We start from the raw sequence: 23,734 nt of genomic DNA, 5'->3' as shown, positions 1-23,734 counted from the left end.
TTCAGTCTCCCTTGGGCTTTGGTGTAACAGGAACATGGAGCACATACATCAGAGAAGGGAAACTGTGCAGAGGAACAGGGAGGAAGGTTCTCAACAGAAGGCTCTATACCCATCAAGGGTCTTCTAGCAATGTTTGACTGCCTACAATTCACTAAGGAGGTGGTCACTGAACTGTGTCACCACATTCAACAGAGTCTACAGCCACACAGCAGGACAAGGCAAGGTCACTGTCACCTTCAATTTCTACACTTGCAAATCTTTCCATGTGAGAACAGACAACATAGCCAACATTTCACATTTTGCCACCCATCAATACATCAAGGAGGTGACAGAGGCCTAGTACAGAAGGAGAGAGACATTTCATTGCCTTCTCTATTACAAGGCAGAAGCAAGAGAGGTGGAAGCATGGCTTTGCCAGGATGCGGCATTCCCAATGGTGCAAGGAGCCATCGATTGCATATATGTGGCTCTCTGGGCCCCACATGTAAATGGGGAATTGTACCAAAATCAAAAGGGTTAGCACTCCAAAGTGCAGTTGCTGTGCAGCCATACACAGAACATCATGTTGGTGAATACCTGCTCTCCTGGCAGCAGCCACAACGCGTTCATCCTGAAGGAGTCAGCTACCGTTAGGACACTAAAACAAGCTGGCTGCTTGATGACAAGGGACAGCCACTGTTCATCTGACTCATGTCTCACATTGTCCACTTGGCCATATGAGGACAGCACATCTTTAATGAGGGTCATGCAGCCTCAGGTAACATCACAATTTCCACAAGATTGTGCAGCAGTGAGGTTTGAATCTGCAGGAGGAACAAGGTGCAAAGCTGAGTCTCTCAGACAACTCTGAGGAGGAGAAGGAGGAGAAGGAATGTGATGTGGCTAAGTGATGGACACTGATGCGTGGGATGCTTTCAATATTGCAAAGTTTACTTGGGTTCCAGTAGTCCACCCATCTGGCAACCACATGCAAAAGCCACATCTCTCCCCTTTCTTTTATTCATTCATAGGATGTGGGCATCACTGGCCAGGCCAGCATTTATTGCCCATCCTTTAATGCCCTTGAGAAGGTGGTGATGAGCTGCCTTCTTCAACTGCTGCAGTCCATGTGCTGTAGGTATACCCACAGTGCTCCTGGACAGGGAGTCCCAGAATTTTGACCCAGCAACGGGAAAGGAACAGCGATATATTTTCAAGTCAGGATGCTGAGTGGCTTGGAGTGGAACTTCCAGGTGATGATGTTCCTATCTATCTGTTGCTGTTGTTCTTCTAGATGGTAATGGTCATTTGTTTGGAATGTGCTGTCTAAGGAGCCTTGGTGAGTGAGTTCTTGCACTGTATCTTGTAGATTGTACACACTGCTGCCACTGTGCGTCAGTGGTGGAGACAGTGAATGAGTGAATGTTTGTGGATGAGGTGCCAATCAAGTGGGCTGCTTTGACCTGGATGGTGTCAAGCTCCTTGAGGGTTGTTGGAGCTGCACTCATCCAGGCAAGTGGAGATTATTCCATCACACTCCTGACTTGTGTGTTGGAGATTGTGGACAGGCTTTGGGGAGTCAGGAGATGAGTTATTCGCCACAGGATTCCTATTGTGTAGCCACATATTTATATGGCTAATCTAGTTCAGTTTCTGGTCAATGGTAACCACCAGGACATTGATAGTGGGGGATTCAGTGATGATAATGCCATTGAATGTCAAGGGTGGTTGGTTAGATTCTCTCTTGTTGGAGATGGTCATTGCCTGGCACTTGTGTGGCGTGAACGTTACTTGCCACTTGTCAGCCCAAACCTGGATTTTGTCCGGGTCTTGCTTCATTTGGACATGGACTGCTTCAGTATCTGAGGAGTCGCAAATAATAAGGATCATTGTGCAATCATTAGTGAACATCCACACTTCTGACATTATAATGGAAGGAAGGTCATCGATGAAGCAGCTGAAGATGGTTGAGCCTACAGCACTACCCTGAGGAACTTCTGCAGTGATGCCCTGGGACTGAGATGATTGACCTCCAATAATCACAACCATCTTCCTTCCAACCCCACTCTTGCTCTTCCTAGCACTTGCACATGGTGTAACCTGTGGCTTCTGCAGAGGCAGAGGCAGAGGCAGAGGCAGAGGCAGAGGCAGGATGTTCAGATCCCTGCTCCAACTCCTGAGATATTCTTGGCCAACGTTCTCAGAGTTTTGGACCCCCTGAGGGCCCCGCCAAAGACTGCACCACCAGTATCCTGTGCAGGGACCAACAGGACATGAGACAGCCTGTGGGTTATTGACCAAGGCACAGGGAGTCATCATATAAGAAGTTAAAAATTTTGAGCTGTGTCTTCATTCTATGTCCCCACTGCCATCCATCTCACTTCACGCTAGCAATGAGCTGGAGGGTATTTTGTTGCAGGTCATTGTGAAGGTAAATGGCCAAAGGTAGGGTTTTATGAACCTTATTGAAGATGGCATTCGTAACATGCAAGCCATTGGCGATGGCCTGCATGCACTCACTTGCTGCCTCTGACGTTCCTTGAGGTGGCTGGTCTATCAATGGACGAAGCCATCATCATAAAGACCAGCAACATCTGTTACACATGATTGAGATGGAATCCTCTAATCTCACTGTAAGTGTACACGGTGTGGCTGGAACCCTGGCCAGCACATTCGTTGATGTTGCTCTTGAAGTGGCCTCTATGTCAATGGTCTCCAAGGATCAGGATCTGTGTCCAGTTGAACAGAGCCTGGAACATCCTGCAGTCTCTGACATGGACTCGCCACTGCAGCTCCTGTCGCCACCATCCTTCCTGCTAACTTGTGATGTGTGAGTCACAGGTGGGAACCAGCATAGCCAACCACTGTCGGGAAAAATCAGGGAAACTTAGAACATGGATGAAAACTGGTAGGGGCAAGGTTTGGTGTGTTGAGATGTGTGAGTGGTAGAGGGAAGAGATGTGGAGGTGGAGGGAGAGATGTTGAGGAAGGAACAGGTGTGGAGCGGGGGAAGGGATGTGGAAGGAGGGAAAGAGATGTGGAAGGGGAGGAGAGATGTGGAGGGGGTGGAAGAGATGTGGAAGGAGGTGAAGAGATGTGGAAGGAGGTGAAGAGATATGGGTGGGCAGCAAAAAGCCATGGGGGGAGTGGTACAAAGGGACGTTGGGGGGAGGGAGATGTGGGAGGGGGAAGAGAAATGAGGGAGCATCCAGGACTTACAACTTAACTTATGGATGCTCCTGTCTCTGGGTATCTCACAGCCCACTTGCAGTCCCACTCCAGGCACTCCTCCTACCCGCAGTGACCAATAGCCACAGTGTGCGTGCTCGAAGATAAACCAAAGAAGTGGAGACATCCAGCTTCCCTGGTTACACAGGAGAAAAGGCACAACAGGGAGAGGATTTATGGGATATGTAAAAATAAGGGACATTTATGTAAACCCTGGTGAGAACCCAACTCTCTGCCTACTGGTCACACCCAAGTGTGAGTACTTGAGCTGGGCCACAGTCTGCAGGTTATGGTACACCCTGACACTGACTGACCTGCTCATCAGCTTCCTGCATTACCTCCTGCAGGATGCTTGAGGACACTGCAAGAGACTAAAGACATGAATAAAAACTGTAAAGATAAGAATGTTTTAAGTGATCATTTATGTGACCATATTTCACACTGCTGACATCAAGCAAACATGAGCATGTGTTGAATGCCATGTGGCTGTGTGATAGTTCATTCTGCCACCAACCCCCCAGCACCCCTGACGACCCTCCTGACATCCCCCCGACTACCCTCCTGACATCCCCCTCAATTACCCTCCTGACCCCCAACTATCACCTGACCATCACTCAACCACCGTCCCAACTACCCTCCCCACCCCTGACTACCCGATTAACGCTCAACTACCCTCCCAACCTCCTGAATAACCCCCACCCCTCTGACTACACCACTGGTGAAGCAACCAAAAGCCCCCTCAACCATACCATCCTCAACTAACTGACCCCCCATCCCCCTGACTAACCTCCCAACCACCCCACCCCCTACAACTATCCTCCCGACCACACCCCCCCACCCAAGCACTCAACCCCTTCCTGACCACCATAACCCCTCACCCACTTAGCTCACACTTAGCTCCTGCCTGGCTCCTGAAAGTGGCTGAGCCCTTTAAAAACATACCTGATTTACAGTAGCTAGTGCTATAAAAAGGGCGGTGTGGCTTCACTTTCCCTGATGCTGCTGCCCTGCACTGGGAGGACTCCGGAGCTGCTGCGCTGCACATTTCTCATCAGGTCTGGGTGGGAAGGCTGGGCGAGAAATGTGCAGCTCCACACCTGGGTAAGTAAAAACGAGTGGAGCGGCAAACCTGACGGTGATTGCCCCACCACGGAGGTTCCTGGCTGAGAAGGTAGATGTACAGATTGGGATATGTGGAAGTGTGTGGACAGAGAGGGATGGGTGTACCTGAAAGATAGGTTGGTGTGAGGAATGCTGCGCTGGAGTTGGTTTGAGAAGGCAGAGTGAGTGGTTGGAGTGACACACACATGAAGATGTAGTTGAAAGCAAAAAACCGCAGATGTTGGAAATCCAAAACAAAAATAAAAATACCTGGAAAAACTCAGCAGGTCTGGCAGCATCTGCGAAGAGAAACACAGTGTTCCTCTCCGCAGATGCTGCCAGACCTGCTGAGTTTTTCCAGGTATTTTTATTTTTATGTTGAAGATGTAGTTGAATGTGCAATTTTTCTAATCTTACTTGCCCTGCTGAGTTAATGAAACCACTTTTGACATTGAGGAGCGTAGCTGCCTCCACCACTATCTCCAGCCACACCTTTTTGATTTCACTGACAGGCTTCTTTCTCCTGTCAGTAGCCCATAGCCCTCAAACATCACATCCCAGGAGGTATCGCTAAAATAAGGAGCGACCTTTAAGCATGTGCATTCCATTCTGTCACTTCCTTATGTCCTGCTCCCAGCTCCAGAATCCATCAAATTTGAAATGTCCTTTCCAATAGTGAAGTTGAAATCAACTCATGTGAGTTGTCATCACGTCTGCGGGGACTATGGGACGGGAAACCCAAAATAAGAACATTAATCAGCGGCTGGCTGAAAACGTCACTGCCTGATGCACTGCACTTTCTTCCGGGTTTCCTTACACTACCTCCCTGCCCCATTCTCAGTGCATCAGCAAATTAAAATGCAGCTTGATATCTTCAGGGGAGGTAGAATTAAAAGAAGCAAAAAGAAAACAAAAATGTAGATATATAATTTGAAGAAAGTTAACCAGGAAAATAGAAGAGCAGGAAAATATCAGCACCAATAAAAGGAGAGAAAAAGAGAGATACAAGAGAAAGAACAAAAGGAGAAAAGCTTGGTTAAGGATCGTACATTAAACTGAACTGGTTAGGCAGTTAACTGAAGGGAATTAAGGAAACAGGAAGGGGAAAAATACCAGAGGCTTCCAAGCAAATTTTCCACAAGAATAAGATATTTTTTAAAAATAGGCACTAAGAAAGGAAGTAGTGCCTTGAATAGATAGACAAACTGCTTCCTCCACTTCAAACAAGAGAATGGCTCAGTCAATTAATAATACATAGCATTTCACTATTCGTAGCTTGTAATATGGGCAGTAAGTCTACTCAAACAAACAACAACCAACAATGTGATGAGTTCACCGTCCCCCATGACAAGTATTTTCAAATACTGTGTTTTGTTTCAGTCGCCATCAATGTATTCAACAGAGGTTATATTTGTCACACCCTATTAATTGCTCCCAACAATGTTGCACAGGAAGTAAAAAATTACATTCTGCAAAAAGAAAACTGTACGAGCTCAGTTGTACTTCCTCTCCAATCATGAAGGTGGAAGTAGGCAAAATTGGCAGAGGCCACTTGTTTAATTGTGTGGAATTCCAGATGGATTTTGTTAAATATCATGGGCTTTGAATTGTTAAGTACCACAGAATTTATGTTGGAGGTAAGTCCAGTGTTCTGGATTTTGAAAATTTATGTCCCCAAAGCAGAATTGACATGCAAACCCTATCTAATTAAATTATGGCTGCCAAGGTGGTCACTGAATAGAGGTACGAGGGGAAAGGGAAAAATTACAGGAAAATGAGGGTAAGTTGTTCTTATGCACCTCCAGGTGTCTGGCCAGATTTTGTGTCACTTTTCTTTGTTTAGGAACGCTAAGTGTTTTGGTATGGATTTACCGAAGTTTCTACCACCATGTTTTGAAGGCTTTTGGTGTTGTAACCAAGCTTTAGTAAGGTTTCACTAATAACATGCTACACTGGCTTACCTAGCCTTGTTGAGGCTTTGCTCCATTTTGGACAGACTTGAGATAGTCGGTATGGTCTAACGTCAAACTTTTTATTACAAACTATTTACAAAGGCCTCAGGGTAAGCACATGAGGGATAATTTTCTCCCTGTCGGGGGGGCGGGGGGGGGGTTTGTGCGGTGGCGGACATGGGGAGGCACGCAGCTCATCAGCACCCCTGATCGGCTGGGCGCCGCCATTTTACGTAGGCGGGCCAATTAAGGCCCGCCCAGCATGATGCGTGCCAGGTAGCACTGAGCACTCCCTGTGCGGACAGCAAGAGTAGGCTGGGTCAGGGAGTGCACTCTTTTGCGCATATGTGTGAAAGAGCGCAGAAATCTCCCTGAGGCAGACATGCCTCAGGGAGATTAGTTTCACGTGTAAAATGTTGAATAAAGGGAGAAAAAAAATTTAAGGACATGTCCCCTCATGTGAAACTGTCACATGAACTGGGACATGTCCATTAATGTTAATAAAAATTTTTCCAATACTTTAAAAACGTTCATGAAACCTCATCCTGCCCATGGATGAACTTCCATGAAAAATACAAAGGCCCCCAGGGCTCTTCAACTGCCCACCAACCTTAAGGTTGGACGGGCAGCTCAGGTCAATGATTTAATTGATTGTTAAATGGCCTTAAAATGCCTTTGACAGTTTGGCAGACGCGCAGCAGAGTCTGCTGCAGGCCCACTGAATTGAAAATCTGAATGACATGCAGTGACATTGGGACACATGCCCGACGTCACCCTGTATGTCATTTTATGCATTGGCAAGCAAGCCCTGCCCCTGCTCACCGAGCCGAAGATTCCACCCATGGCAGTCTGTGCTGTGCCTTGTCCTCTTGGAGCCTCTCAGCCATCTGACTACTGATGTCACATCACGAATATCATCATAGTCTCATCAACATATTCATTAACCCATTACTCTACAGTAAGCAATTAGAATGTTTAACAAAAAGAAACACATTTTACAAAACTTTCTGTCCACAGAATTTGGTGGCAACATTTGAGATTCACAGCCTTCAGCTTTGTCAGTGGAAATTTGATGGAATTTTGGCTTAAATATTCAAACATAAATTTGACAGAATTCTTTACTTAGGAAATTGTAGGTTTACACTAAAATAGTATGAAGTATTATGCGCAGAATGAAGGGAATGGAATGGTGGTGTTGAACATTGGCTCCAATGTACTGTACCTGTGATAGTATGCAGGCTCCTCACAGCCTGATTTATTGACCTCAGCTATGCTGCAACAGGGAAGCAGCAAGTTAGGGGTCAGGCATTTGCCACAAGTAGAGGGAAAAAATCAGCGCTGGTCTTGCAAACCTACTTGTAACCAGTTATAAAGTGGAAACTCACCTGTTCACCATCTTGGTGTGGGAAATCCATTGATGGGGAATAAAAGAGGAAAGTAAAAAAAAAGGACAAAAAAAAATCAATCTGCTTTTTGCAAGATCATGTCACACTGGTCACAAAGTTGGTTAATGGTATGATGGGACAGATTGAGGCAGATGAGTGGCATTGTGAAATGCAACAAACTTTTGCAGTAATACAGGTAGAGCAGAATTGTGCCTCAAAACAGTACAACACCAAATCAAAACAAAAAACCCCTGAGAATTATTCAATCACATTAATATGAAAATACATTGGCATAATTACGCTCTAAACTTCTAAGTCACAAACTTCCTGCGCCAGTAAATTTGTAGGAAGGGTTTCTGTTTCCCACCTTACTCAACAAAAATCTGAGTAAATCATTCCATTGACAAGTTACTGCACCTCCCCAATAACATTTGCTATCCTTTGGACCTTTACTGACACTCTTCATGATTTAAGTTTGTAGGACACATGGCGATAACTTTATCAAGCCATTTGTTATCTTTCAAAAGATTTCTTTGAGAAGAATCATATGAAGTAAAGAATTCAAGGTATCTTTTTCCATTTGCTAATTTTAGCTAAGTACATGCAAATGTAAAATAAACACCCAAGAAGTGAATTTGGACAAAATGAAGCAACAAATAGGCCAACAATTTATATTGTTTAAATGACAGATAATAGACCTACATAAGAAAATTAGCTGTGCTATAATATGGAATATGGAAAGACAGTACAGTATTCTATAAATGGCATGATTTTGAAAAGTATAGATGAGCAGAGAGACCTTGGAGTCATATACTCAAATCCTTAGAGGTAGCAGAACAAGTTGATAAAAGCAATGGATTATTTGAGTTTGTACAAAGAGGAATAGGATATAAAAGCAAAACGTAATCACTAGTAATGCCTCAGCTGGGGTAAGGTAGAAAGTTCTGGGAACCACAATTCAATAAAGATGTAAATACCTGAGAAACAGTACGTAGGAAGTTTACCACAGTGTTACCAGTGATGAAGGACTTTAGTTATGAGGGGAGGTTGGAAAAATTAGGACATTTCCCTTTGGATAGGGAAGGTTAAGAGGTGATCCAATAGAGACTTTCCAGATGATGAAGTTTTGATAAAGTAGATAGAGAAAATTACTCCCTTTAGAAAATAAGTCAATAACTAGAGCTCACAGATTCAAAATTATTGTGTAAAATTCAGAGGGAAGGTGAGAAGAATTTTCTTTTCACTCATGGAGTTTTCAGGGTCTGGAACATTCTATGTGAAAATGTGGTGAAAGCTGATTCCATAAATAATTTTAAAAGGGAGTTGGACAGGTTCTTGTGGAACCCAAAGAGTTATGGACGAAAAGTAGGAAGTGGGATTAGGAATGACTACACTTTCAAGCTGTCAGCACAGGCACAATAGGCCGAATGGCCTCCTTTTGTGCTTTAACTTTTTTTTATGATTCAAAAACAGTAAAAATAAATGTTAAAAAGATTAACAGTAGCATAGTGATTTGCTAAAACAAATGAGCAGATGTTTTGATACAATGAATTATAATGAACCTAATAATTTGCACTTGGAAAAAACAGCAATTGAATTAGAAACAAACAGCTGCATTTCTAGCAGTATTGGCTGCAAGTACATCTTAAACAGGCATTCACCATTGAGAAAAACATGCCCCACATGTTCAATACTTATTCATAAAAGGAAGTTGCAAAAGGAAAATGAAGCCCCCTCAAATCGGCATGGAGTAGGTGATGAAAGTGTCCAAAAGCATTACTTACCAGGTTTGCCTTATTTGCATTGTGAGCAAATGACCAGAAGCAAAGTGATAGCATAATGGAAAAAAGCAACTAGTTAGCTAAGCAGAAAGAAAAACACTCAAAGCCTGTTAGAAAGGATCAGAAAAATCACTCTCTGACAAGTCTTACTTTTGTACTTAAAATTTTGAAAAAACAACTATTGCAAAAATGGGAGGAGAGTGCAAGAGAAACTAAAGCAGATTTTTGCAAAAGCAAATAAGAAACAGTAATAGCATTACATAGCAGTGAAGGGAGACTAAAACCCTTGAAATGGTCGAGAAATTAAATAAATTTCATTTTTTTTAAAGCATTTAGTAGATTGTATTGAATACAAGTTACAAAGTCAAGAACAATCATGATAATTAAAGAGTAAGTTTATCAACTTATTGTGATTTATTTGAATTTGATTCTGCTAAAAGCTTGGGAAAACTCATGCTCTACGGCAGCAGCTTTTGGGAGCTATTTCAGTCCACAAAAGGCACAAATGGCTACAGCTTTATCCTCCTTTTGCTGTTCCTTCTTTCTTCTGTCCCCTAAAAGAAGGAACTCAATCAAAAGCTAACTGCTTATTGAAAACCTTCTAATTTTTACACCTACAGTATGTTAAAAGTTCCAATGCTTCCGCTTTCTGACACCCTTAGCCCTCCTATATCACTGCTTATTTGTTCATTTAAGCTGTTGTAAGCAGCAAAAGTATACTTGCTATTATTTAGTCCTCCAGGCACTAGGTGCCACCCTGTTACTGTGTCTTTACTGAGATTCCACAATTCCTGTGTGCAGCCCTGGCTCAGATGCCTCTGCATACTTGCAGCTTGAAACTTTAGACACTGGCTGCATTTCCCTCCTCAGCAGTGACACAGAACATTGTGCCAGGTGCCTTATCCCCTTCCACACTGAACACCCACCTCAAATGAAGAAAAGAAAATTGAAGCATAAAAGAGTTGAGAGTTCAAAAAGAGGAAAAAGGAGAGATGAGTGCTGAGAGGGACTAGCAGAAGAGAAAAGTAACTGAAAAAGAGGGCAAGAAAAGTGTGAGAAACAAAAGCATGCGTAGGAAGAGATCACAAGATGAGACACAGGATGGCACAACATGAGATAAAGGAGAGAGATAGGACAGCAGAGAGACACAGAGGAAAATATGAAGATGGAGAGAAAGATAAAGGAGAAAGAAAAATGAGTGAGAAAGGAAGGGAAAGGGGACAGCAAGTAGAAGGGGTGAGAAAGAAAAGGAGCGAGAAAGAAATTTAAAAAGATGACAGGCAAACTCACTGTGAGGGGTGCCATATTAGAACCACTAAAACAAAGTGAGAAGGTTGAAGAGCGAGACCTCAAACCTGGTATCCATGGCACAGAAAGGAGAATATTCTGGTCCTCATAACTAACTGCAAGTGACCTCTAGATAAATTTGTTGCAATGATACTCTAATCACTAATACTCCAGCGTGAACATCACTAATAAATGACAAAGAACATCAATAGTTGTCAGCAGTGACAGCCAAGGTCAATTAGAAAAAAACCTTCAGCTTACATGAAATTAAAGCCAAATTATAAAAACCTGTATGGATGTAAGGACAATTTCAGATAATGACCCAATTCAGGGAATTATGGCAATAGCTTTATTATCTATAGATGGCTTTAACAATATAAGTATCCATTAATCTCCACATGTTGACCTGTTACAATTTTTTTGTAAAATATTGGTTATGTCACAGAAATGATGCAATGTATCTATATATATATATATATATATATATATATATGTATTTGAACATGCCTTGGATAGGAGCAGAATACAAAGCAGATTAATGGAAAGGAAGTGAGTTTTCATGCTTGGAGATTAACCTTTCATAGTAGAAACTACAAAAGTTGAAAGCTTTCTTACGTCTACCCAGATGCAAAGTTAGAACTTCTCATTTTCGATGTTGACTAAGCTGCTTTCTCTCTTAATTTACTCTGTTCACATGTCTAACAATATAAGAAACAAGTTTTACCTATCATTTGAGCAATGGTCTTCTCATACTCTGCAACAATCCGCCTGTAGACAAGAAAAGAGGAGTGTGTGCACAGACATGCCAATGTTACAATGATTGATGTACAATACACCTTTTAGTATGGTTTAGCACCATTTTAAAAGTATCCAAATCAAACATTTACAGAGATGTGGGGAGGTCATTCTGAAAGAACCTTTGTCATGATACTATTAAATACTGAGCAACAAAATTGTTCTTAATGGAATTTTCGTAAAAAAATTAAGATGAAATTCAAATCCGGTGGCAATTTTTTGATCTTCTTCAGAGTGAGCAGGCTCAGAATTTTAATAAACTCGATAGGCTATTTGATAAGTTTGAGCAACACGTGTTGCCTGAAAGGTGATTTCATGACAAGTAAATGGAGTTAATGGTTCATGGATAATTATCAGGACAGAGAAGAACTCCAAAGTGCCACCACAAACCAAATCCTTGTTATATTCCTTTTTTTCTAGTGCAGCCTATATAGGCCTGCATTGTTGGCAAATGGCAGTTCCAAGTAGGCCACCTCAGATGTAAATTGCCCTGCCTCTGTTCATTTATCTGCAACTCCTCCTCTGCTTCAAGCTTCCTAAGCAAGAGGAATGCATATCCTCACATTGTAGGTGCTTTAAAGGTGTTTGAGCTCTCTGAAATGCTGATGTAAAAACAAACTAAACCATTTTAATTGAAAGTGCCAAGAAGTGTCAAAGACAATTTCACAAAATGCAGAAAAAAGGAGCCAAAGTAGTAAAAACTGCAAGGAGGGTCAACATCCAGCTACATTTTAAAAACTCACTGCCACCACCACAAACAATTTTTTCAAAGCTCCCATTTTGTGTGAGTGAAGATGATAGTGCATTTCCCACATAATTCTAGGGAATATGTATGATGGTAAGTTTTATGTCAATTTGACTTCTTTTTAAAAACACCCTTAATAAAATTATCACTAGCCAATAGCAAGAGTCTCCTACAATATAGCGCAGAACAAAGCTTTGCTGATGATGCAGAGATGAAGCCTATACTACCCCCTTTCCCTACATTGTGCTTGGCAGTACTGCCAATGGGACGCATCATTTCAAAAATAATTAGAGATCAAGAAAAGTTCATTTAAGGTACTTAGAAGGAAAATATTGACTAAAGGCAGCCCAGGAAAAGGTAGTTTTTCAAAGGGTGCATATCCATGATGAAAATAATCCTGGTTCCCCCCCTAATTTGCCAGTTACAAATTTTCTCAATATGCACAAATATGGTCACTGGAAACAGATGCTTTTGAATTTGGAAGGGAAATTACTCTTTAAAGAACTGCCAGCAAAATGATCTAACTTGATGTTCTTAACCATGTAACAGTTGGTTTTAACTCCAGGTTGAAAGTAGTGAGCAGCCAGTCCATTCAAGAGTGGCAGCAGGAAGATCTTGCCGAGTTCCATGACATGCCACAAGATGGCTTCATGGAGTTTAATGGCACGAGAATGACTTTTTTCCCAAGATGGAGGGATGCACGATGCTTTTCATCTCAGTTTCGAAGTATATATCCATCTCAGATCTCTGCTTCTTGCTTATCATTTTCTCCTGTTGCTGAGTTTCATTACAAACAGCTTCCAGTGAAGGTGATAAACATACAAGAGAATTTTGAAAAGTGGGAGCTATCTGAGATTCAGGGCAGCCATCTGTTCCATTGCATTGGCTGTTGGCAATCTGCAGTGCTTTGTTGCTTTATGGTATGATTGGGGGGGGATATAAATACGTGGTTGTGAAATGTGTTAATTCAAACTTTAAATTACAAACATAAATCTAAACTAGAATGGCTGCATTTTGTCCAACTCTAAGCAAAGGTTTGTGCCGCTGAAAGCATTAAACATCTGACATTGTCAAAGCTTTTTGGATTTTCTCTAGACGTCCTATATGAAACAAAAATTCTCGACTAAAAAGTCTGAATTGCAGTTTACAATGTACATTTTGTGGTTGCTGCAAGATATTCTCCAGTTCTTTGTTCAGAACAATATGAAGCACTGACTAAATTGCCTTTTTACCTAAATTGCATTACTTTTTCAATTAACCTGTGTTAGTCCACTTAAATTTTAGATTGACTAACAATGGTTTTATGTAGTTTGAGATAAGAGCTTTATCGTATTAATCACATTTACAATGAAGATGTGACCTAATTCTTCTCTGGAAGGTATTATTTATTCAACCTCATCTCAATTTCATTGAAAATCCCTCACTTGTGAACCTGAACAATTAGAAAGCGGGACTACAATTGACCAAAACATTGGTCAACTGAAGTAAATAATTGTTTGGATTTTTACCAGATTTGCCAGTATATCTTCCTGAAAGGTAATAGCAATGTCATCACAGTACAACACATCCTAAAAGCTCTTTAAGCTTCACATTATTATAAGGATCTACCAGGTCCTGTTATTAATGCACATAACAGTATCAATTTAATCACTCAATTATGCCATAGTTTTATATATATATACAGGACCACTACTTATAAAGATAGTGTTCTACTCTCAATAAAAATTCACTGTTGTTAACAAATTGTAACATAATCCTAGTTCAGTAAAGTAAAATATCTCCTCTTGCCATCATGTTAGGCAGAGACACAGTGAAATCTGGTGCCTATGAAGGCAGTTAGTAAAAGGCATAACCATTCAGTAAATTTGCTCTAGCTGCATACTTGAAATCTATAGAATTATTTGAAGCCTTTAAGTATGTTATAATCTGGTTAACATGCCTAATCATGTTTGTCTACAGAAGACCCTCAATTTAATTCTCTACATATTCCCTTTCACAGTCAACTTTACAGAGCTAGCATCGGATTCATAGATCTACATCAACCTACCTCATCTCAACAACCTCTTGCCTACTTTCATCATATTTCCTCTTCCAGTCTGCCGCTTCTCTTTCCTGAGCAACAATCTGGTTCAATGACAGAAACATACATAACTGAGGAGCCATATGAGAAAAGATTCAGATCATGCTTAATTTAAAATGAAAGTTGAGATTATAGCAGAAATGCATTGAAACAAGGTAAGGAGGGACAAAAAAAAACTTCAAGCAAAGCTAAGACAAAAAAAAGTAACTTTGGAAATGATTCAGATTTTCTTTTATAAATGTGTTAAAAATATAAAACAGCTCTTTATTAAAAAAGCTATTTACAACTAAACCTATCCAGCATACATATACAGAAAGGCACACACACTTTCTCACAAAAGACTACTTCAAGGTGAATGAGCTACCTCCTCCCGAGCTGTTCTGAGAGCAGAATCCAAATCTCTTTGGTTGTAGTGATGTCCATCTGCTTGAGTGTCATCAACCTCACTGTCACCAGTTCTAGAGTACAGTGCACCCTTTGTGATGGGAGTGTCCATTGATGGTGTACTGTCTCTCTGCTGCAAAAAAAATGCAAGCACAAGAAATAAAATCAATTTACTTGACAAACGTACATCACCTCTGGCTTAAAAGCTACCGCCTGGCAAGGTCAAATTTCCAGAGCACACTGTTAAAGTTAAGCTAATCACCAGGTTTAAATTAACCTTGGGTCAAAGTGCCATTCTAATGTTGTTGCTAAAGTCTTTTGCATTACATTAGTGGCATAAAACATGATGGGCAATGCATAATGGCTTGTTGAAAGTTGTAGGAAGAGAGTAGACTACAATTTAATCCAAAATAACCTTGGAGCCAAATGTTTGTAGAAATTATCTGTATAAATAGTGGCATCAAATGTTCAAATTAAGACGAAAAGAACCATCTCTGTATATCTGTATCTCATCCTATTGATGAATTTGTTTAACAAATCTAAAAATAGAACATGCAGCAGTGTTTGCAGGCTTTGAGGTGTTAAATGAATGCTGTTGAATTGACAACGGTCAAGCAATACTTACTGACAGATATTGACAGCACTTTGTTTATTCTATTACGCAGGAGCCATTGGAAAGCAATGTGACACATAACCATTTTGCGATTGTGTTGGAATGTAGTTTATTAATCAAGTTACTCATTAATTGAGAGTCAACCATTAAGTTATACTGAAGTTTTATAGAGCTCTTGTTTGGCCACAACTAGACTATTGCATCCAGTTTCAGTCACCACACTTCAGGAAGTATTTGAGGGTCCTGGAGAAGGTGCAAAGGAGGTTTACCAGCAAGGTTCCACGGATGGGGGATATTAGATACAAGTGATAGGTTGAAGAACCTGGGATTGCTCTACCTGGAGCAAAGGAGAGAGAGGGGAGATTTGATAGAGGTATAAATGATTATAAAAGATTTGGATAAGATAAGGTAAAACTGGTCCCATTCTCTGATGGTACAAATACTAAGGGATGCAGATTTAAGATTTTGGCCAAGAGTTACAGTGGGCGGGGAAGGGGAGAATGTGAGGAAGAACTTTTTCCACAAGAAATGGAACTCGAGCCGAGATCAGTGGAAGCAGAGGCGACAATGATTTCAAAAGGAAATTGGATGGAAAGAAATTAATTTGCAGGTCAGAGCAGGGGAATGAAACTGACTGGATTGCTCTGCAGAGAGCCTGCATATACTTGTCCGTCTGAATGCCCACCTTATGTGCCATAAATGATTCTTTATAAAATAGTGTAAGTGCAACTTTGGACAGCATGTAAACATGCCATTGGTCTTTAAAGGTTTAAGTTTCATTTTTCTTAATTGAAAATTTGTGAAATGAAACAAACCTGAATACATTTTTGTATACAAGCCTATCATACAATTTTGAAGAAGTAAGAGGATTGCAAACAAGATGAATAATAAATCCAAGTTAGTACAGGCAGGCGACAATACCAAAAATGGAATTTGAGAATTTCTAGTTTTACAAAATCAGACAGCAAAACAACAAAAGAAAACACAGCTTTATTTTAAAACAGTGTTTTGTATTTTATATCACCTTTGGTTTGGAAGGCCATGAAGCAGTGGCTACATGCGATAACTGAATTACAAATGAAATATAAAATGAAAAAAAATTGTGGAAGAAAATGCAGATCCTTTGCCCTTCTCTTCTAAATATTGTGCTCTAAATCTAATTTCTGACACGGAGTACTATTAGGAAGACTAAAGTGATGACACAATTAGAAAGCAAAGCTGTTTTTGTTTCCTGGAGGGAGCATTACTTTATAGTGGCATGAGAAGTCAGCATGAAGGCAAAGGTGACAAGGAAGAAGTTAATAGGCTCAAATATGTCTTAGTTCACAACAAAGAGAGAGGCATATGAACTCAGTCATAATTTTGTCAAGTACTCTTCCTATAATTAATCAGGATGGCTTGGAAACTCAAAGCAGAAGCAAGTAAAGGGCATCATTATGAAGTCAAGTGCTTTTACATTTCTTTGGTTTTGACTTTCACAGATAGAATAATAAAGGAATAAAACAAAACAAATGAAATAATAATAGGAATGTCTTCCATTATTGCTAACTCAAGTGCCATGACAGTGAATGATGTCTTTTTAATAGTAGGGCCTACGTGCTTTTTAAATCTATACGTATGTACAAAGTTTATGGTGTATAATTATTTAAAATGCACAATAAATCCATGGGCTTTGTACCACTAAAAATGGTCTATGATTTATTTTTCCAAGTAGAGCTTTGTTTTTGCATTTGGTACTGTCCTTTGAAAATTAAAATTAAAGGCCTGGGTTTCCACCCACGGGTCTGGGACATCGAGTTGGGCCATTACCCAGCTCCACAAATCTGACCCAGAAAAATGCACCCCAAAAGGTCAAGTTTTCATTCCAGGATGGTGGGGTTCTCTGGCCCCCCATCCTGGAATGAGTGCAGAGGCTGCTTGGTGCAGAGATAGGCTGGGTGGTAGGCTAGCCTCTGTGCTCCGGCACTGCATGATTTATAAAAAAGCAATGAAACAAAAAACAGTCCTCCAGCCTTCACTCATCACACGCCCTCATCCACCCACACACTCCCCATGCCCCATCTATACCTACCTCTGCCACCTCATGCTATCTGCCAATCCCATGGTCCTTCATACCCTCCATGCCAACCTATGCCCCTCTACCCACCCCCATAACCCCTCATACCCGCCATGTCAATATATGCCTCACTACCATCTCCATGGCCCTTTATAGCCCCTGTGCTAACTTGATGCCAACTCATGCCAAAATATGTCACCCACCCATCACCCTTTGGCCTTACACCTACCATGCCATCTCACCCACTATCCACCATAGTTTGATCTCAGGACACATGCTGAGATTAAATAAAATAAAATTCTAAGAGTATATTGCCAACTTTATTTTTTTAAAACACTCTCATTCATATAAACCCATTTGCTACATCTACATTCATTCAACTACATCCATATAAAAAAGCCATTCAGGTGTTTAATTCTTTATAAAGGCAAATATTGGGATTCATAGCCCCACTTCAAAGAGTCTATAACTACCTGGAGATGTCAATCAAACTGTCAAATGGAAGACACCCTAATATGAAAATGGAAGGTTGTGAAATCGGTCATGCTGCACTAATCCAGTGGTGGTAGCCCTCAGGCTTATGTCAACAGAGTAAAATAGCAAGCAATGACTTTTGTTTAAACACTAGAGACATTTTTTCAAGGATTTGAAGGGCAGCAGTTTTAAATTCCTTGATAACTTAACAGTTGCCTTTAACAGTTCATTTTGACACTTTTGATAGTTTCAATGAACTTGACAGCCAATGGGTTTATGCGCTTTTTACACACATTCATGCCTAATTTTAACAATCTCAAGGGATACCCTACTTCTTCCAAGAGGCACTTGATCTCCCCTAAAGGGTACCTGGCATCTCCAAAGAATGTCCGGGGACCATGTCCAAAGGATTACCCCACCTCTCCAAAGGACTCCACAATATTCAGGCCTGTTCCTATCAGGTCTAACCTGCTCTGTCCACAAGCATGACCCAGACCGCCCTGTCGCTTGCCATTTCAACACACCACCCTGCTCTCATGCCCACATATTCGTCCTTGGCCTGCTACATTGTTCCAGTGAAGCTCAATGCAAACTGGAGGAACAGCACCTCATCTTCCGACTAGGCACTTTACAGCCTTCCGGACTGAATATTGAGTTCAACAATTTTAGATCATAAACTCTCTCCTCCATCCCCACCCCCTTTCCGATTCCTCTTTTTTCCAATACTTTATATAGATTTTTCTTTTCCCACTTATTTCCATTATTTTTAAATGTATTTCCATCCATTGTTTTATCCATACCTTTTAGCCTATTTTGATCCCTTCCCTCCACCCCACCCCCACTAGGGCTATCTGTCCCATGCTCATCCTGCTTTCTACCCTTAATGTCACCTTTTAGCACGTTCGTTAGATAATATCACCACCTTCAACACCTCTTTGTCCTTTTGTCTATGACATCTTTTGGCTATCTCCACCTATCACTGGCCCTCTATCCAGCTCTACTTATCCACCTTAAACCAGCCTATATTTCACCTCTCTTCTAATTTTCCTTAGTTCTGTTGAAGAGTCATACGGACTCGAAACGTTAACTGTGTTCCTCTCTGAAGATGCTGTCAGACCTGCTGAGTTTTTCCAGGTATTTTTATTTTTGTTTTGGATTTCCAGCATCCACGGTTTTTTGCTTTTATCTTTGCTTTAACCTGCACATGTTGTGTTTCACACACCTGGGTCACCAAAATTAGACATCAGTGGGCAGCTGCCTCTGCAAAAAGTGCATGCGCAAAACCCAACCAAGGACCATTGCCGCTCCCACGAAAATGGTTGGCGCTATGTTCGGCGGGGGTTGGTGGGACTTCGGCTTTTCAACCTGCTTTTGCAATGACGAAAATCCAGGCCAAACTCTCAAGGGTATCAAATTTTGCCCATTTTCAGCAAGTTAAGACAAACTATCAGGATACACCATACTGAGAATCCCAACTGCAAATTAAGCCAAGTGACAATTGCATCACCACTAAAAATGCCTATCTTCTAAGAGAACTGCAACAATCTACTTTGTTTGAGAAAATATTCAGCTACTTAATACTCTGGACTCTAAGTGGTTTATGAGAAATATTCAGCTTTAATCTTTACTGGATTTCCAGATGCAATCTATAACGTAGTCATTTCTAAAATTCAAACAATTTTACTACATACAGTTTGTATAACAAAACAGATAGTTACTTCCAAATGCTATAAGCATTGATTATGATATAATTGTACAAGTAATCAAACAGATTATTAATACTGGGGAAAGGTCCTAATCTAACTCTTACTTGTAAGTATGAACAAAAATTGGCCCACTGTCTTCGAGCTGTACTCCTCCCTCTGATCTGTGAGCATGCAAACAAGTGAAAGAAACTGAAGATAGTGACATGATAACTAAACCTTCAACAAACCTGGATAATAACTGTACCTCAGCCATTCATATACATTTCACTCTAAACCATGTGTTAGCCAGTCAGAGAAAGAAAGCATCAATTTCTGCCACATGTTGAGATCCATGTTTTTTTTTAACTACTACTGTAAAGGTAAATCAATCTAGTATATTTTGAATTTTACCCCTTTACCTCATCATTTAAAAAAAGGATAACTGACACTAAAACTGATAACACAAAAGATCCAATATTTCCGATAGTGAGTTCTTAATTTGGCATAAAAAGGAAAAAATGATCTTTGGCATATGTTAGTCACAGATTTAATGATCTAGTTCTTTGTTAATTATCCATCTCATACCAAGTGCTGCAATTACCTGGCTGAATCTTCACAGTATAAACCTACAAAACCAACTATAATTGAATTACTTAACGCAGCATCATTGACATTGTTGTAAAATATTAGAGTTTAAAAGCCTAAAATTATGAAAAATATTCAAACTTGACACCAATTGGCAAGCAAAACAATTTGTTTCAAGTCTTTTTCATTTGATATATTTAAACGTTCCTTAAAGCAACAAACATTTTCATAATGATGGGTATATTCTGTTAAATGTAGCAGTGCAAAGTCAGTCATAACTTTACCATGCTTGACAATTGTGCATCCATTGTTCATTCAGTTGACAAATTGCCAGAAGTTGATGTGGCAGATGGGCTTCTTAGCCACAAGATATTAGTTTTTCCAGTCCAGAAAATAAGCACCACTTCATTTCAGCTTCTTATAACAATACAATGCTTTGTCCTGAGGAGAAGCTTTTATAATACTCCAGAATATTGGAAAGTTATGCAGTAATTATGGATTTAATATTACTTACCCTCAGATACTGCCTCGCAGAAAAACGCACCCTTTTCTCCTTTTTAAATGTGCGGAACACTAATACTCTAACCTTTTGAATCCATGACCAATTTTTGCCACCTGCTTACGCACTATAGGCCCAAACTTTGATCCATAGCACAGTTGGAGACGGCCCGACAGAAGCCAGAGACAGTCTGAGTGTGATATGTTTCCGCTCTGGCCACTTCCAGTGCAGCCCATGTGGCACCCCGTGCAGTGAAGGGTGTTCACATGGGTGTCTCCTGAATCCTATCATGACGTCAAAAAGCTGTGCAGCTTGTTTGATGAACTATTTAAAAACTTGGACCACTTAGATGCCTTCAATATATTCACTTGACATTCACCAAAGAACATGCGTTCAGCTGCAAAAGGGACCCAGCATGAGCATTATTCAAAGGGCCAGGCAGGCAACTTGCAGGGTAGGTAATTCAGAATAAATTTTGCTATTACAAAATCTCTGGAAGTTACGGCACAGTGCTGCAATTACCTGGCTGAATCTTCACACTATAAACCTACGAAACCTTGCTCACCCTTATGAGGCCATTGAACTTCTTGTGTCACTTCTGCTAGGTCTTGGGGACCAGACTCCAAGCCACCTGCTCCCTTTCCTTTCAGCTTGTAGCTCTTGAGGGCTTCCTAGTCCCTCATGGAAATATGACCTCTCTCTTCCTGTCCAGATTCCATGACTAAGGCCTCCAGCACCACATCTGTGGCCCTAGGAGCCCTCCCTCTTCTTCGGTGCTCCAAGTGTGCAGCTCTTACGTGTAGCCAGTTTAGTACAGGCAGCTAGTAGTATCTCCCTTGCACTGAGTGCAGTGCTCCTTCAAGAGGGGTACATCTGCACCATGTGATCTCTGCAAAAGCTGCTCGCTTCCCCGCTGAGCTCTCTGACAGCCAGCAGCATGTGCCCCGCCTCAGACCAATGGTACTATCAGTAAACGAGGAGGCAATGCAAGTTTGCGTGCTGTCTACTTCCAAGGCAACAGATGTGGTCTGGTCAAGAACTGAACGCACCCAAAAAACAGAGTGGACCAATTTTTAGTCCTATGCACCTAATAAAAGTGTGGTGAATAGGAAGCTGTATCTCGTTTCTGATCAAAACAAGTCTCCTTATTTTTATGGCTATCTGGAAACTGGCATGTTCCTTTATATTTTGCTTACTGAAAATGTCAGTCCAACTCAATTCACAACAGCACCAGGATGCCCAGTCAAACTAGTGCAGGAGTTTAGGAAAGCATTACTAAGACACCAATGTATTCATTATAACTTTTGTATTCATTATAACTTTGTCAATCTATTTGCTTTACTGCCTGGATATTCCAGTGACTCCTAAGGGGTTTCACAACTTGAGTATTTAATGGATATTTGTGCTGCTATTAGTTAGGCAGTGGCCAGTTTGGGGTGATCAAATTGGTGCTTTTGGAAATATTTTCTGTTAGTTAATAAATAATTACTAGTATATTGAATTAGATAGGTCTGTCACCCTAGTTTCCAGTGATTAGCAGCTGCTATGATTTGAAGGATACCTTGATGATCTTTGCATTCCATGTTTGAACTTCAAAGGATGCCAGCAATATACCTCAGGGAACATTGTTCCAATTCATCCTATACGCTGAGCCCATTGAGATATCAGATTCCATAGGTTAGACAAGATTATAAGTGAAGTCCTGCATCTGGCTGTATAGTCTATGCTACTTCTTATCCATTTTCCATAGAATCAAACCAACTCTGAAACTTCTGCTCAAATTGTAAGTGTAACTCTGAGCTTTCATTTTAATTCTCTATCCCACTCCAATTCTGAACCCCCTGACTTTGGCCTCCTACAGTGTTCCAATAAAGCTCAATGTAAGCTCGAGGAACAGCATCTCATCTTTTAATTAGGCAGTTTACAGCCTTCTAGACTCGACACTGAGTTCAACAATTTCAGATTATAACCTCTGCCATCATCTTTTCGGACAGAAGCTGTTGGTGATGATTCTATTTACACCTCCTCTTAACCTATCTTTAGTTTCTTTCCTTGTCCCATTATCACCCATTTGGCCTTGCACCATAGTCTGTTTTGTCAATTAATCTCTCCTATCTTCCACTCTATCACAGACCTGTCCTTGTGTTCTTTCCCCACCTCCCCCCTTTACCTGCCTCTATACTTGCTTGAGGGAGGGTTGTAACTACTGGGGGGAGGTTACAGAGAGATGGAGGGCTGTAGGAGGTTACAGAGAGAGGGTGGGATCTAGGACTGGAGGAGATTATAGAGAGAGGGAGGTTGTAGGGGCTGGAGGAGGTTACAGAGAGAGATGGGTTAAAACCTGTGACATCTCTAACTTTTACCAGTTTTCATGAAAGACCAGGGATCTGAAATGTTAACTTGCTTTCTCTCCACAGATGCTGCCCGCATGCTGAGTATTTCCAGCATTCTCTGTTATTATTTTTAATTCTGCAAGCCGCTATCTTTGAGAATGTTAATTCTATCGGTTTCCAAAGTATAGGAGAGAGTTTGTGAAAACCAAGCAAGCTAAGTACAGAAATGAAGCTTTCTGTTTAACTCCCAGGCTTGCTGTTATTATGTTGTGCATGCAAAGCCACATTCCCAATCCTGTGGCATGAAGCGCATGAAAAATTAGACTACAACCCATAAGGAGAACAAAAGGTAAGAATTGTTTCAAACATGCAGTCAACAAGGTGAAAATCAGAAGTTCTATTTTTAAGTGACTCATTTGAAAATAAATTTAAAAAATAATTTAGACATGCTCTAAACAATATAAAGTTTTTGACCAACTTAGTATACACATTAGTCAGTGCACTACAAACACAACACTCCAGGCAGTATGGGATACCTCATTATCTAAGGAGCTGGTGGGAGAGTTGGAAAGCTGTTTGGCTAGCTTCAGTGCTTCTATCCTCATGGCTGCATACACTAGCTCTTCCTGGCATTGGATTAGCAGGGGACAATCCATAGAAAAGCAGTATTGGAAAAAAATAAGTGTAAGATTTTGACTGTGATCAAATGTTGGCGAACAAGCAGAAATGAACATGAAAATGAATGCAAACACAAATAGAGGTAACGAAGCAG

The 23,734-nt window shown here is 40.9% G+C and overlaps 1 protein-coding gene across 7 annotated transcripts in view; it reads right to left on the bottom strand.

The window, feature by feature from the left end:
- The window catches only part of LOC121289978, a 201,120-nt gene that overhangs the window by 14,651 nt on the left and 162,735 nt on the right, over positions 1 to 23,734 (bottom strand). For 2 of the 7 annotated variants that reach the window (XM_041210004.1, XM_041210008.1), the window contains 5 exons: positions 23,499 to 23,588; positions 19,671 to 19,727; positions 14,698 to 14,850; positions 14,301 to 14,377; positions 11,438 to 11,481 (listed from right to left, as the gene is read on the bottom strand). In XM_041210004.1, the coding sequence (XP_041065938.1) occupies positions 11,438 to 11,481; positions 14,301 to 14,377; positions 14,698 to 14,850; positions 19,671 to 19,727; positions 23,499 to 23,588 (421 nt within the window). The remainder of the gene's footprint in view (positions 1 to 11,437; positions 11,482 to 14,300; positions 14,378 to 14,697; positions 14,851 to 19,670; positions 19,728 to 23,498; positions 23,589 to 23,734) is intronic. The other 5 variants (XM_041210006.1, XM_041210010.1, XM_041210007.1 and 2 more) reach the window with 3 other exon arrangements.

The sequence above is a fragment of the Carcharodon carcharias genome, chromosome 17 (assembly GCF_017639515.1).
Source record: "Carcharodon carcharias isolate sCarCar2 chromosome 17, sCarCar2.pri, whole genome shotgun sequence".
In the NCBI taxonomy this organism is placed as follows: Eukaryota; Metazoa; Chordata; class Chondrichthyes; order Lamniformes; family Lamnidae; genus Carcharodon; species Carcharodon carcharias.
This window is presented reverse-complemented; position numbering and strand designations above follow the sequence as displayed.